Genomic DNA, 16,556 nt, shown 5'->3' on the forward strand with positions numbered 1-16,556 from the left:
CCGCCTGAACCACTCCACCACCAGGAGCGCTATAGCTCAATATGAAAACAAATTGGCATATGTTACGTCCTACACAGACGTTTATAATGTTCATATGATGTTAATATGATGATCTCAAACTGAACAGGACAAAGACTTTAAAGGTTTATTATGAAAACTATGGACAAAGTTGCAGTTATTTGGTTTGAAAATACAATATTGAGAAATTTGTTTCTAAACTTCACTCACACGTTCATAGAAAACACGTGTGAATGAGCCGACATGGAAACACTGCCCCCTGGAGGCCCCCGGGGGCCACAGAGCTTCCACAAGAGACATTCTGTTCAAATGGGATTCTTTTGGACAAACAGCAGGTTGGTGTTTCTCAGACGTCTTCACTTCTTCTTGTACCTGAAAGACACAGAGGCTTTGAAGAGGACGCAGTGTGTGATTCAGACATTTTCAGCTATTTTGATGGGAGGAGTTTATTAGTGAGTTCTGATAAATAAAATACTTCAAAAATGTACCTGGGTAATGACTTAATTTACTCTTTAGCACCTTCTGACCCTAACTTTATATCATTTTAGAGAACACAGGTGGGATCCTCCCCTGCTCCGCCCACACGGGGACGTCCAACAGTGGCACATTTACCTGGAGGCTCCGGGTCCTTTCTTGGCGGCTCCTGGTCCTTTCTTGGCGGCTCCTGGTCCTTTCCTGAAAGAGAAAAGGCAGTGAGTGAAGAGCATGAGCGCTGCAGAGACGCTCCACACTTTACCTGTTTCCGGGCGTTTTGCGGTTCAAACCGAGTCGCTTTCTGTCGTCGAAGGAGGGGCTAAAGAGGTCATGAGAAAAGAAAGTTAGTGGAGGCTCGATTCTGAAAGATAAAGACCCCCAGCTCCATTTTAAACCATAGAACGTGTAGAATAGTGTGAGCACTAACCCGGCTCTGTACTGCTTGAGCAGACGGCCGCTGGTGCTGGTCAGCTCCTTGTCAAACACAGACTTCTTGCCTCCTTTGCCCTTCTGCTTGGCTCCTGAGGGGTCACACACAGAGGTCAATGAACCAGGCTCAGTGCAAGTACAAAGCTGCAGCGGCACACGGCCTGGACTGACCAGGAGGGGGCGCTGCCTCCTCCATCATGGCGCGGGCTCGTTTGGGGCGGCGCTCTCTTTTGGCGGCGCGTTCTGCAAACATCTGAGCCTTCAGGATCTCAAACTGAGCTCGCTCCTCAGGCTGTGGAGGAAGAGGTCACAGGTCAAACACGGTCACAGGTCAAACATACACATTATTGGACTTTTATGACTTTAAGCCTCTATTTCCTCCCCACACTGAACGCTGCCGTTATTACAAGGGTGAGTCTAAGGCTACCCCAAATAAATTGTCTGTTTGCTGTAACCCGAGTCAACATTTTTCATCGGGTTACAGCAACATTTTGCTGTAACCCGAGTCATCATTTTTCATCGGTCGGTAGGCAAATTCTTATTTTTTTCACTTTGAAGGCAAAAAAAAAGATTGTCATTTTTTGAGTCGGAGTGACCACCAGGGGTCAGGCTTCAACAGTCAATCACGGAAAAACCCTCTCAACCCGATCGGGAGACTAAATCTCATGATTTTAAGATATTTCAATCGACCTTTTGTACGCCGCTATCCTTTATTTTGGTAGCTAAGGCGATGGGCGCCGCCATGTTTGTTGTGATGACGCTACTGGGCGTGTTTCAATCCCAGAATGCATTTGCGTAAGTCAAATTTCACATCCTGACAGCGCCTGGCATTACTCTGGACATGTCAGTGGCACCGACAAGGGTAAACCAACTTGTTAAAGGCAATACGATGACTTTTACGCGCGCCCTGTTTTGTAACAGATGCACGTGGAGGACTGAAAATGATGACACGCATGTGTTACGTGGTGCGTTATCAGTCCTTTGAGATGAAAGTCAAGTTAACAAGCGTGATAAAAATATTTGACACGGTGAGTCGGCGAAATAATTATATATATAAAAAAAGATGGACGTTTTTTCAGAAAAATGCTGATATTTATTTTTCAGTCGGCTAGTTTCATAGCGGGTCAGTCGGGTTACGGCAAACAGACATTATTTTGCTCAGCCTAATATAAAGGTTTTTGCTGGTAATCGGCCCCCAGGGGGCGCTGCAGCAGGAGCCATTGACACGCTGTAGACGACAGGCACAAGTCAATCAGTTTTAGACTGATGTGGGCGTATATATATAAATATATATATATATATATATATATATATATATATATATATATATATATATATATATATATATATATATATATATATATATATATATATATATATATTTTTTTTATGTTCAAATACTTTCATGACTGTATCGACATGCTTCAGATAAGAACCTTTATTTGTCCAACAATGGGTAAATTTCAGTGTTGCAACACAGATTAGGAACAGAAGTATAATAATTTAAAAAAACATAACTTAACTCTCTGTTAATAAAAAAAACACTCTTATTTAGCTGTTGTATGGACAGAGCATATTCAGTCACAGAAGTATTTGTACATGTTACACACGACTCACAGAGACGTCCTTCCTCTTGGAGTCCTTCACAAACTGCTTCCTCTTTTTCTTTCCTCTGAGGGCGTGGTCAAAGTCCTGCAGCGCTTTGGACACTGTCATAGAGAGAGAAGGGTCAACAACCCACATGTTTTTTGTATATACATATACATATACACATATGGGTTCAGAATAAGCGGTATCGCATCGCAAAATGTGACGCAATTTCTCTCAAATGCGATGCATTCGTCAGAAAAAAGTGCTTTTGTATCGCAGCTTTTGCGATACAAAAATGCATGTTCAATTGTAGAACCAAAGCGCCTAAAAGCACTGATCACTCGTCAATCGATCGTCAATAACGGCATGACACATGTAGGACGCTGTGTTGTCATGACGAGTCCCGCTGCTGTCACGGATCGAGTCTGAAAGTGGGAGGAGCCACGTGCGCTGAAGTTAGTGTCACAGATTCATACTTCCGAGGCCAATAGCTCCTAAACGCAAAAGTCTTTGCAGATCATACACAACCAAAATATTCATATTTACACTGCCAAGTGACACAACCTGTTTTTAACAATCGAATTTTGGGCGCAGCGAATTACACTGATCCGAATGCGCAGCCGGAGCAGAGACGAGTGCTTAGGGACCGTCATCAAATGTGCAGCCGGAGCCAAGACGAGAGTACTTAGGGACCGTCATCAAGTAGAAAAACGAAAAATGGAATGGAACGTCAAATAGAGCGGTACAATTTGAATAACGCATATAATACACCATAATGGACGCCACAGCAACCTTCATTTTTCCATCAGAAGCTTAATACATATTTTGAAGTGAGTGTAAAGACAATTAATATGTAAATGAGACTCCTGCAAATAGTCATCTGATTGATGATGATATGGAAGAAAGTTGTAAATAAGGCCATCTGACTGTGTTGCTCAATTTGTTCAACAACTAATTTGCAAGTTTTCTGTTTTATTTAAAGAAAAAATGTTTAAAAAGTGTTTAAAGTTAATTTGTTAAAGAGTTTTTTTTTTTTAAATAGAATGTTTACAAATACATTTTAAATAAATAATCGTGTTATATCAATGGAAAATATTGATTGTTACTTTCGTGTTTTGCTATGCAATTATGAAATTGCTATACAAATTTCGAAAAATTAACGGATTGTTTAGCAGCACCGCTATACAAGTGAAAATCCTTAATCTGAACCCTGCACATATACATATATACATATACATCATTAAAATAAATACGGAGCAGCGTCACTAAAATATGGTGCTTCAGTCATATATATTGGACATAAATGCTTTAGACCCTGTGGGACTCACTGCGGCTCTGCTTGCGCTCCTGCTGGCTCTGAAACCACTCCCTCTGAGGCTCTGAAGCTCCGCCCTCCAGACGCTTGTGGGCCACTGACAGCTGCACATACATCACCATGACAATAATGTTCAGCTCCTGAGGGACATGTGTCCTCTGCAGCGGGGACATGTGTCCTCTGCAGCGGGGACATGTGTCCTCTGCAGCGGGAGGACATGTGTCCTCTGCAGCGGGAGGACATGTGTCCTTTGCAGCGGGGACAGATCTGGAGACGGTTCTGTTCCTCCAGCGGCTGAAGAATATTCAGATGCAGAGGAGGAGTTTCCTCCACCACGGCCCCAGAACAACCTGAAGAAGCTCCTGCATCTAAGGTTTGGGCCATGATCTGAGAACCTGATTATGTTCTGAGGGCCGGTGTGGGGGCCGGTGTGGGGGGCGGTGTGGGGGGCGGTGTGGGGGCCGGTGTGGGGGCCGGTGTGAGGGCCGGTGTGAGGGCCGGTGTGAGGGCCGGTGTGAGGGCCAGTGTGAGGGCCAGTGTGAGGGCCAGGTGTGAGGGCCCGGTGTGAGGGCCGGTGTGAGGGCCAGTGTGAGGGCCGGTGTGAGGGCCAGTGTGAGGGCCAGTGTGAGGGGCCGGTGGTTTACCTTGGCCTCAGACGCTGCCATCTCACGCTCTTCTCGCTCCAGTCTGATCACAGCCTCCACGTCCTTCTCCAGTTTCAGGATGTGGTCCCTGAACTTGAGAATGACCTCTGAGAGACACAGACACATCAGCCCTGACCTCCTGAATGAAGATGTCCTCATAGTGACCACTACCTGTCGGCAGGACTCGAGCCTTCACCACACTTTTGGCCGACTTGACGACCTCCTTCAGCATTCTTCTCTCTGCTTCACCCACCAGAGACACAGAGCGCCCGGAGCGCCCGGCGCGGGCCGTCCTGCCCACTCTGTGTACGTAGTGCTTTGCTGTCGAGGGCATCGTGAAGTTTATCACCTGCAGCACAAACACCACATGTGACTTTAGGGTGAGACACACAACCATGTTGTTCTGGCTCATTGGACTCGCTCTGGTTCAGATGAAGAACATGTCGTTTTATGGTTTATACTGCAGTAAGTTCTAAATCTTGAAATGATGAAGGCGTGCGGCCTCCACGATGACCACATCATGCAAAAGAGACTCTTCAGAGTTTTTAACTTTCACAGAGCTATTGGTGCCTCATATTTGTGCCCAAAGTGTTTATTTGATTGATTCCTGCAGTTTGTAGTGAGAGAACAGTCTCTATCCTTCTCACCAGGATGAGTCAGCCCACCCTCTCCACACTAGGCTACGTCACATGGGCGGAGGAGGTGGAGGAGGCGGAGGAGGAGGATTGCTCTTGGCGATGGTGGGGGCGAATCTCAAAGCTGTTTGCATTTCCGGGTTTGTGAGTCCAAGATTTGGGTGATATTTCATAACTATGATGTTATGGATGTTGCACAACACTTATTATGATCAAATACACTTAGAGTCGACTATGACATGGGAAAAATAACATGATATGAGATCTTTAAAGACCTTAATGACAAATAGATGAAGGCTCTGTACATTTAGTGCAGTTAAGAGTGGTTTTCATGTGAAGTTTGGTGCTCCACCAGGTGGAGCACAGGTGGAGCACTGCGCTCACGTCCACACAAACCCTCGTTTATGTCGTGCACCACATTATGCACTTTCAGCACTTCAGGACCTCAGCAGTGTCAATGTGAGACAGAGACTCACAGTCTTGACCCCATTGATGTCCAGGCCTCGCGCTGCAACATCTGTGGCCACCAGGACGTCCACCTGCTCGTCTTTGAACCTCCTGAAACAGAGCACAGCTGCATGAAGGAGCTGCTCTCACGGCCCGGGGCCACGAGCAGAGACACGAGCAGAGAGACACGAGCCGAGAGACACACGAGCCGAGAGACACACGAGCCGAGAGACACACGAGCCGAGAGACACACGAGCCGAGACACACGAGCCGAGAGACACACGAGCCGAGAGACACACGAGCAGAGAGACACACGAGCCGAGAGACACACGAGCCGAGAGACACACGAGCCGAGAGACACACGAGCCGAGAGACACACGAGCCGAGAGACACACGAGCCGAGAGACACGAGCCGAGAGACACACGAGCCGAGAGACACACGAGCCGAGAGACGCACGAGCCGAGAGACACACGAGCAGAGACACAGGGACACGAGCCGAGAGACACACGAGCAGAGACACAGGGACACGAGCCGAGAGACACACGAGCAGAGACACAGGGACACGAGCAGAGACACGAGCAGAGACACAGGGACACGAGCAGAGACACGGTCGTCTGAGGGTGCAGGTCGTCTGAGGGTGCAGGTCGTCTGAGGGGGCAGGTCGTCTGAGGGGGCAGGTCGTCTGAGGGTGCAGGTCGTCTGAGGGGGCAGGTCGTCTGAGGGGGCAGGTCGTCTGAGGGGGCAGGTCGTCTGAGGGTGCAGGTCGTCTGAGGGGGCAGGTCGTCTGAGGGGGCAGGTCGTCTGAGGGGGCAGGTCTGAGGGGGCAGGTCTGAGGGGGCAGGTCTGAGGGCGCAGGTCTAAGGGGGTAGGGCACAGGTCTAAGGGGGTAGGGCGCAGGACTAAGGGGGCAGGGCGCAGGTCTAAGGGGGCAGGGCGCAGGTCTAAGGGGGCAGGGCGCAGGTCTAAGGGGGCAGGGCGCAGGTCTAAGGGGGCAGGGCGCAGGTCTAAGGGGGCAGGGCGCAGGTCTGAGGGTGCTGCTCACCTGAGGTTCTCCAGCCGCTGCGTCTGGCTCAGCTCCCCGTGCAGCTCGCCCACCTTCAGCCCCATGAGGCCGAGCAGGATGTGCAGCCGATGGGCCTGTTTCCTGGTCTGTGTGAACAGCATCACATGGTCCTGGAACGTCCGGGTCAGCAGCGCTATGGCAACAGCAAAGAACGTCCAGAAGCTTTTTCAATCACCCAGAATATTTATGGTCATTATATATATTAAATGTTAGGTAAGTTAATTGATAATGTTTCCTTTCTTTTTCCTGATGGTTGTGATTAATCACAATATTTCTCCTCACGATAATCATGACTAAAAGGTTTGATCCTGTGACGTCCTGATCCACGACACTTCAACTTATCCCAAATATGATCCTTTAGTGCCAATCATTAAGGACTTCAAAACCAGCGTGCTTCTGACGTTACCCAGGATGCATTGCTCCAGGTGTTTCTGACGTGGGACGATGTTCGAAAGTGTTAAAGGCTCAATATGCTCAGATGTGTCCCTTTTAACATCTAGAAGCAACTGTTCCACTCCGGTCCAGACGAGGCCCAGACGAGGTCAGGGACCTTAACCATGTTTATCATACACAGAGCGGGGCCCGAAGCAGGAGATAGGCTTGGGGGGCCTCCCTTCAATGCAAACTAGATGGTCAAAGTCCCTGGGCCTCAAAGTCCCCGGGCACAGAGCGATGCAACTTAGTCCTGGAGCATTTGAGCCTTTACCTGCCACTAGTGCGCCGCCCTCGGCAGGACTTTACCTGTCACTAGTGCGCCGCCCTCGGCAGGACTTTACCTGCCACTAGTGCGCCGCCCTCGGCAGGACTTTACCTGCCACTAGTGCGCCGCCCTCGGCAGGACTTTACCTGCCACTAGTGCGCCGCCCTCGGCAGGACTTTACCTGCCACTAGTGCGCCGCCCTCGGCAGGACTTTACCTGCCACTAGTGCGCCGCCCTCGGCAGGACTTTACCTGCCACCACAGCCTCCCTGTCGCCCTCGCGGTTGGCCCGGATCCTCACAAACTCCTGCCGCAGAAACGGAGCCACGTCTGTGTTACTGTTCACAAAGATCTTCACTGGGTCTTTAAGGGAGACGGCGGCCAGGTCATTCACCTGAAACAGAGGCGTTCAGAGGTCAGACAGAGGTCGATTAGGGGTCATAGAGTTTGTAGAGTACCTGGTCAGTGAGAGTAGCTGAGAACAGCATGGTCTGTCTGTTGTGAGAGCACATTCTGATGATCTCCTTCATCTGCTCTTCAAAGTATTCATCCAACATCCTGTGAAGCACAGATCACACTGAAGACACCGGCTCACAAGTCTAATCACCAGCTCTTTTCAGAAATGTAGAAGATGCCCCAGAGTCATTCTCAATCTGTGGATCTAGTCTGAGAACTCTGGTACTTATCCTATTCTGAGTAGGCCCCGCCCACTGGGGGGAGTTTTCTGATAATAACCTGTCCTGTTTATCTATTTGTTAGTTGTTTCCCCTGAAGCAAAACTTCTTTGGTACCCTAACAGCTGTAATGGGCCATAAGATCCTACTGTTTGCGGCTGTAGCTCCTTCATTACTGATGAGCACCTGATTAGCATCAGAATGACCAGCGCTAATGTCGCCCCATGGCTTCAATATGCTGCTGTATATCACAGGTAAACTGAACCTTTGACCTCCTGTTTAAAGAAGGGTTCTCTTTTTGAACACAGTTTGTCTCTTTAACTCTTTCTCTTCATCTTTTGTCCTGCTCAGAATCTTCTCCTCTCTGTCTTTGATCCAGTGCTTTGTGTCTTTAAGATGAAGCTGCACGACGCTCTGTGGTCCTGAACTCCAGTGTCTGACGTGTGAGAGAGCCTCTGGTGCAGTGGCTCTTTAGTCTCACTATGTGGCTCTCTTTAGTCTCACTATGTGGCTCTCTTTAGTCTCACTATGTGGCTCTCTTTAGTCTCACTATGTGGCTCTTTAGTCCCACTATGTGGCTCTTTAGTCTCACTATGTGGCTCTTTACAACTTTCTTCACTGCATTGGACAGAATAAACTACTGTTTTTCCTTTTTTTCCTGCTTTTTGGCTTTTAAACTTTGTTTTCAGAAATGTTTACCATTTATATAACTCTCCCAGAAGAGATCAGGCCAGTCTCTACCTGTCGGCCTCGTCCAGCGCCAGTCTCTACCTGTCGGCCTCGTCCAGCGCCAGTCACTACCTGTCGGCCTCGTCCAGAGCCAGTCACTACCTGTCGGCCTCGTCCTGCGCCAGTCTCTACCTGCCGGCCCCGTCCAGCGCCAGTCTCTACCTGTCGGCCCCGTCCAGCGCCAGTCTCTACCTGTCGGCCCCGTCCAGCGCCAGTCTCTACCTGTCGGCCTCGTCCAGCGCCAGTCTCTACCTGTCGGCCTCGTCCAGCGCCAGTCTCTACCTGTCGGCCTCGTCCAGCGCCAGTCACTACCTGTCGGCCTCGTCCTGCGCCAGTCTCTACCTGCCGGCCCCGTCCAGCGCCAGACTCTACCTGTCGGCCCCGTCCAGCGCCAGTCTCTACCTGTCGGCCCCGTCCAGCGCCAGTCTCTACCTGTCGGCCTCGTCCAGCGCCAGTCTCTACCTGTGGGCCTCGTCCAGCGCCAGTCTCTACCTGTCGGCCTCGTCCAGCGCCAGTCTCTACCTGTCGGCCTCGTCCAGCACCAGGATCTCTATGTGGCTGAGTTCAAAGCTGGGGGTGTTGTGCAGGTGGTCAATGAGGCGACCAGGTGTGGCAATCAGGACGTCTGGACCGGCTCTCAGAGCGGCCTCCTGGGACTTCAAGTCCAGCCCGCCTGCAGACACAGACACAGAGACACACAGACACACACTCTTCAGTCAGGGCTCACGACTTTGAGCACTTGAGAACATGACAATAGAACATGTGGAGCACTGACCCACGGCGAGGCAGGTGGTGATGCAGGTGAACTGGGCCAGCTGGCGGGCCACAGCGTGCACCTGGATGCCCAGCTCTCGCGTGGGCACCAGCACCAGGACACGGGTGAGCTGAGCGCTGCGGGGTTTGTACAGCAGACGCTCCAGGATGGGCAGCATGAAGGCAGCAGTTTTCCCTGAAACACAGAACACACCGGGGTCAGTCAGTCAGTCACACCGGGGTCACACCGGGGTCACACCCACCCACCCACACACACCGGGGACACACCCACACACCGGGGACAGACAGACACACAGACACACAGACACACAGACACACAGACACACAGACACACAGACACACATACACACAGACACACAGACACACATCCAGTTCCTACAAACATCTTCTGACTTCAACAGAAGTCGTGCAAACAAACGGAGCTGGACTTTTTAATCATCATATTTGAAATACTTCTATACTTAAAATTTTACTTTATTTGTTTTGCCCTTTATATTTGGAACATCAAAAAAGGCCCATCGAGATGATTCGCCAACACAACGTACCTGTCCCAGTGGCGGCGCAGGCACAGACGTCCCGGCCCAGCAGCCCCACAGGGACACAGGCCTTCTGGATGGGCGTTGGCTGCTGGAACGCCAGAGCAGTGATGGCCTGGAACACACAAAGAGTCAAGAGGCTGGAGGACCCTCTGGAGGACCCTCAGGAGGACCCTCAGGAGGACCCTCAGGAGGTCCCTCAGGAGGACCCTCAGGAGGTCCCTCAGGAGGTCCCTCAGGAGGACCCTCAGGAGGTCCCTCAGGAGGACCCTCAGGAGGACCCTCAGGAGGACCCTCAGGAGGACCCTCAGGAGGTCAGCACGGCTCACCTTCAGGATGGGTCTGGAGAGGTTCATGTCGCTGAAGGTCAGAGAGGGGTCAAACTCCGAGGCGTCTTCAAAGATCTGCTCAGACTGCACACACACACATAGTTACACACACAATTACACACGCAGACACAGAGACAGACAGACACACAATTACACAGAGAGACAGACACACAATTACAGAGAGACAGAGAGACACACAATTACAGAGAGACAGAGAGACACACAGAGACACACAGAGACACACAGAGAGACACAGAGAGACACAGAGAGACACACAGACACACAGACACACAGACACACACACAGACACACACACACACGACTCACCTCCCCCTCCAGCCTCCTCCTTTTTCCTTTGCGCTCCTTGTCTCTCAGAGTATCTGCACAAACACACAAACGCCCTTTAGAAAGACATAATGAAGAATATAGGACTGATTGACATCTGGAAGGAATTGAATGCATCTGTCCTGTTGTGTGAAACGTGCCAGATGTGGAGAAAGGCAGAAGCAGGTAAACCAGCTCACACAGAGACATCATCATGGACAGGGGACAATGGCGACTGCACAGGGGACAATGGCGACTGCACAGGGGACAATGGCGACTGCACAGGGGACAATGGCGACTGCACAGGTATGTTCTCTGTATTGTTAAGCGACAAAATACTAGATGCAGTAAAATTAAATGATAAAAGGCAGAATACAAGACGTACGAGACGGTGGTCTAATAAGAATTTATTGTCCCGCCTGCTACATGAATAAACACGGTAGTGATGCGTCTTTTGAACCGGGGGTCTTGCGGTGCACCTGCCACAGGACACATTTAGACTCATTTCTCAGTGATTGATTATTAGTTGGATTGTAATGAAACACACAACATTTTGAAGCTTAACAAACAGAAAACATATCACAGATGTCCCCTCTGTCCCTACTGTCCTCTCTGTCCCTACTGTCCCCTTTATCCCTAATCTCTCCCCCGTCCCCTCTGTCCCGCTGTCCCTACCGTCTCCTCTGTCCCTACTGTCTCCTCAGTCCCTACTGTCCCCTCTCTCCTTACTGCCCCCTCTGTCCTTGATGACTCTTCACATCTGGTTCATCTGCTTCTGAGCTCGTACATATCGAGTGAGTGTGACGTTGTAACATGAGTCATAAACATATTTACACATGGTCCATGTCGTGATGACCATGTCGTCTTTTGACCCGTGAGTCAGGGCGGGGCAAGAAAGTCTCATTTCACTGCTGCAGGTTCTAAACGGCATAGAACCGTATATCACATGTCTGCGCTCTGTGGGTCTGTATTCTGCAGTGTCTAGATTCACTTCCTCATTAGACTCAGTCTGATTGTAATAAAACTGCGTTTTGAAGCTTAAAATATGGAAAACACATGTGTCCCCTGACGTCTCCTACAGTGTGTGAAACACTTACGCTTCCTAATAGAGTGCCCCCCTCTATAAATTAGACGCGCTGGTGTTTGGGCAGCAGTGTTCAAAGCGTGGGGGAAAAGTAGTGGCTTAAAGTCTGAAAAGTACTGTATATTAAAATAAATGAGTAAAATAAATAAACGCCAACTCTGTGTAAAAATACATTTAAAATAATCATGGCGTAAGATCAAGTTACACTACTGCAGCTCAGTGGTTCATACCAGATTTGGTAAGAATCTCCTCTTCTCCAGAGCTGAACTCATCCTCTGACTCAGAGTCGTCTGATGTGCCCTCTGCGGTGCCCTCTAGGGTGCCATCTAGGGTGCCATCTAGGGTGCCATCTAGGGTGCCCTCTAGAGGCGAGTCGGTGGACCCCTTTTCCTAAAACAACAAAGACAGCTGGTGAACATAGTGAATATATTTAAATACTTTGTTGCATCTGAACAGTCGTACCTGGGCCTTCCTCCTCTTGCGGACCGTCTCGATCTTCTGGTCCAGGCTGGTGGGCGTCCTCTGTCCCACACACAGCAAAAGGACATGTTTTCATACTGCTGCATCTCATACGTGTATTCATATATTTTATTTGCACAGGTTTATTTCAGCTCATGACTAACTGCACTCTGTGGTTAACCCTTTACTGCTCATCTGGAGCTCAGACACTTTCCATGTTTTAGCCTTGAAACATTATCCTCATTCTTTGTGCCATTATTGCATGTTGGCATCATATATTGATTGGCACAGTAGCTCAGCCCCAGCCGGCCTCACCCCCTCTTACCCTCGTCTTCAGCTGGTTCAGGACGTCCTGTGAGAGCCAGGGCTGCTCAGTGTGGCCCACATCCCTCTCTGCAAACTCAAAATCTGCACTGAAGTCCCCGGCCCCACGAACGCTGCGCTTGCCCAGCTTCTTCTTCCTGTTCAGCACGATGGGCCCCTCCTGTCACAATCACACAACAGAGTCACAATCACACAACAGGACGAGTCACAATCACACAACAGGACGAGTCACAATCACACAACAGAGTCACAATCACACAACAGGACGAGTCACAATCACACAACAGGACGAGTCACAATCACACAACAGGACGAGTTATAATCACACAACACAGAGTCACAATCACACAACAGGACAAGTCACAATCACACAACAGAGTCACAATCACACAACAGGACGAGTCACAATCACACAACAGGACGAGTCACAATCACACAACAGGACGAGTCACAATCACACAACAGAGTCACAATCACAACAGGACAAGTCACAATCACAACAGGACAAGTCACAATCACAACAGGACAAGTCACAATCACACAACAGAGTCACAATCACACAACAGAGTCACAATCACACAACAGAGTCACAATCACACAACAGAGTCACAATCACACAACAGAGTCACAATCACACAACAGGACGAGTCACAATCACGAGTCACAATCACACAACAGGACAAGTCACAATCACACAACAGGACGAGTCACAATCACACAACAGAGTCACAATCACAAAACAGGACAAGTCACAACCACACAACAGGACAAGTCACAATCACACAACGAGTCACAATCACACAACAGGACGAGTCACAATCACACAACAGGACAAGTCACAATCACACAACAGGACGAGTCACAATCACACCACAAGGACAAGTCACAATCACACAACAGTCACAATCACACAACAGTCACAATCACACAACAGAGTCACAATCACACAACAGAGTCACAATCACACAACAGCCACAATCACACAACAGAGTCACAATCACACAACAGAGTCACAATCACACAACAGAGTCACAATCACACAACAGTCACAATCACACAACAGTCACAATCACACAACAGAGTCACAATCACACAACAGAGTCACAATCACACAACAGAGTCACAATCACACAACAGAGTCACAATCACACAACAGTCACACTTACACAACAGAGTCACAATCACACAACAGTCACAATCACACAACAGTCACAATCACACGACAGTCACAATCACACAACAGGGCATGTCACAATCACACAACAGAGTCACAATCACAACAGTCACAATCACACAACAGTCACAATCACTACAGAGTCACAATCACACAACAGTCACAATCACACAACATAGTCACAATCACAAGACAGTCACAATCACACAACAGAGTCACAATCACACAACAGGACGGGTCTCTGGGTGTGTACGCACCTCACAGTCGGACCCGGACTCGGGCTCCTCGGGGCTCAGGTCACCCTCCTGGAGCGTCCCGATCAGGCCGAGCTGCTGCAGCATGTTGAGTCGCAGATGGTGCGTGTTCGCCGGGCAGAGAACAGAGCTTCACGCGCGGCTCCTAGAGGCAGCGCGTGTTGTCAGGGCTTTTTTAAATGTTCTAAAGTGAAACAACAGTCGCGTGCTCAGGCGTCCTGACGCTTCCTCGCGCTTCCCTCACGCGTCCTCACGCACACCGGAAGCACATGTGATGCCGGAAACGCGCTGCCGTCAGTTCTTCGTTTTTCCCTTGAGGACCGGAAATGCGCATGTATCGCTGCCTGCAGGTCTGGAATGGGAAGGACAAGTAGAACAAAACAACAGTACAACAAATGTCAGAGGTTAAACTGTGTGTTTCAGAGTCTGAGCTGCAGACAGACGTGAGGGGAGGATAATATATGACTCAAGGGCTTATAGGGGGCACTATTTGACATGACCGTGTTTTTGTTTTTTTTAAAGTCCAAAATTGAATATTTTACATTGACTGTATAAATACATATTTTAAATACACATTTACAACTGAATTAATTAAGTAAACCATCACTTTTGGTAATGATAAATTATGATAATACAATGACTTAGAGGCAGATTCCATTTGTGAGAAAATGAACTTGACATGAAATTACATTTTACACTTTATAAAATATCAGATTGTAAAGAGCAAAACAAAAATCTCAGTGATACTGTCACTTACAGTGCAGAGTAACAATTACTACATGAAGAGGAAGTGAAAACACAAACAATTGTTGGTGTTTCATAAAACAGCTTCAGTGGCATTAGTTACTCTGAACTACATGTGTAACATTTAATTTTTTATATTTAATCATCACTGAAGTTATTGCTTTATGGAAAGTTGCATTCTTTCATGGGTTTTGTAATAACCAGAGCATTATTGGAGTGGCCCTGTCAGGAGTGGCCCTGTCAGGAGTGGCCCTGTCACTCCAAAAGACTCCTCCGGAGGTAGAGCCGACTCTGGCTCTTCCTGTACAGTGCGTCTGTGTTATGAGTCCAGTCCAGTTTGTGGTTCAGATGAACACCAGGTCCTTGTATGAGTCATTCTCTCAATGTCCCGTCCCAGGATGTTCACTGGTGAGGGGGGCGTGGCCTCTGTGGAAGTCCACCACCATCTCCTTGGTTTTCCCCGCGTTGATGAGGAGGTGGTTCACTGGTGGTTCACTGAGGCTGAGGAGTGTGATCTATCTGTAGTTGGAACATGTGGATATTGATCAAATTATTGTCATGTCTGTGTTCTATTTATCATGCGTCACGACGATCTTACTGCATATGGGTCACAATGAACTTTCGGTGTATTTTCTGATCATCTGTGGACTCGTCTAAACAATCTTAAAGCGAACGTCAGGCCATTTTATCAGACCCAAGCAACAGCTTTATAAAACACAGCTAAATCTTGTGGAGAGTCGAATCTCAGCTGCAGACGAACAACATGCCGCTGTTTCGCCTGTTTTTCCTGTTTTCATCAAATAAAGACCTTGAGAACGATCCTCGCCTCCTGCAGTCTGTATAGACTAAACTTCGACAAACACACCCTCCTGTCCCCCTTCTTGAACAGAGTGAGCACCACCCCGGTCTGCCAGTCCAGAGGCACTGTCCCTGACCACCAAGCTCAGGCTCTTTCCCCTCCAGCGAGGTGACGTTCCATGTCCAGAGTCAGTTTCTGTGTCTGGAGATCTGGTCACAGAGGCCCCTGCCGTCGAGGCCCCTGCCGTCGACTGCCGCCCAGATCTCTCGGCATCGGCCCCTTATGGATCCTCCTGCAGGTGGTGGGCCCACCGGAGGACGGCCCCATATCGCTCGTCTGGGCTGTGCCCGGCCGGGCCCCGTGGGGAAAGGCCCGGCCACCAAGCACTCACCGTCGATGGGGCCCCGGTAACGCCATTCCGGGGGACGTAACTCATCACAAGGGGCTTTTGAACCACTCTTGGTCAGACCCCACCAGGGGCTTGAAGCCCCCGACAACCTAGCTCCTTGGATCATTCGGGCGCTCAAACCCCTCCACCACGTTGAGGTCGCTGATCATGGATCAGTCTGATCCCGTCGTGTGTCCACTGCACTGTCCTTTAACAGCTGTGTTCTTTCAGCTGTACATACACTTGGCAGGAGCGAAAAATTACATTACAAAAAAATGGATGACACAAATTGCACCGACAATAAAGGACTGGACAGACATCACCTGGACTTTCATAAAAATTGAAAAACTCACATTTGGCATTGAACAGGAAATGGACAAATTTGAAGGACTGTAGACGAAGTGGGACGTTTTGACTCTTACACTGTAACTGTATAACTCTCATGAGAATACTGTTGTACACATGAGGCCGTCTGTGAGATGCACTGCCACAATAAGAGCTCAGACACTCTTAACACTCTCGACCAGGTTAAATTATTCTTTGGCAATAATGTCAAGGTGAATTTATTTGTATCCACAGATAGATTTGTTCCACAGTGAAATCATCCCACACAAACATCACACAAACAGACAAAATGCATCATTAAACA

General features: G+C 49.0%; 1 protein-coding gene across 1 annotated transcript; it reads right to left on the reverse strand.

The window, feature by feature from the left end:
- Window positions 1–160: 160 nt before the first annotated feature.
- Window positions 161–14,227, reverse strand: ddx27 (DEAD (Asp-Glu-Ala-Asp) box polypeptide 27). The gene is made up of 22 exons (XM_072438536.1): window positions 13,980–14,227; window positions 12,550–12,708; window positions 12,228–12,287; window positions 11,996–12,155; window positions 10,685–10,737; window positions 10,358–10,441; window positions 10,038–10,143; window positions 9,494–9,667; window positions 9,241–9,391; window positions 7,774–7,873; window positions 7,568–7,709; window positions 6,596–6,749; window positions 5,582–5,663; window positions 4,642–4,819; window positions 4,471–4,577; window positions 3,840–3,930; window positions 2,539–2,630; window positions 1,093–1,213; window positions 920–1,013; window positions 755–811; window positions 631–693; window positions 161–390 (listed from the first exon to the last, which is right to left on the reverse strand). The coding sequence occupies exons 1-22, from the start codon at window positions 14,061–14,063 to the stop codon at window positions 375–377; spliced, it is 2,328 nt and encodes a 775-aa protein (XP_072294637.1). The 5' UTR covers window positions 14,064–14,227; the 3' UTR covers window positions 161–374.
- Window positions 14,228–16,556: the final 2,329 nt, after the last annotated feature.

This window comes from Eucyclogobius newberryi, unplaced genomic scaffold, assembly GCF_026437365.1.
Source record: "Eucyclogobius newberryi isolate DKJ021-1_F unplaced genomic scaffold, fEucNew1.0.hap1 SCAF_9, whole genome shotgun sequence".
Classification (NCBI taxonomy): domain Eukaryota; kingdom Metazoa; phylum Chordata; class Actinopteri; order Gobiiformes; family Gobiidae; genus Eucyclogobius; species Eucyclogobius newberryi.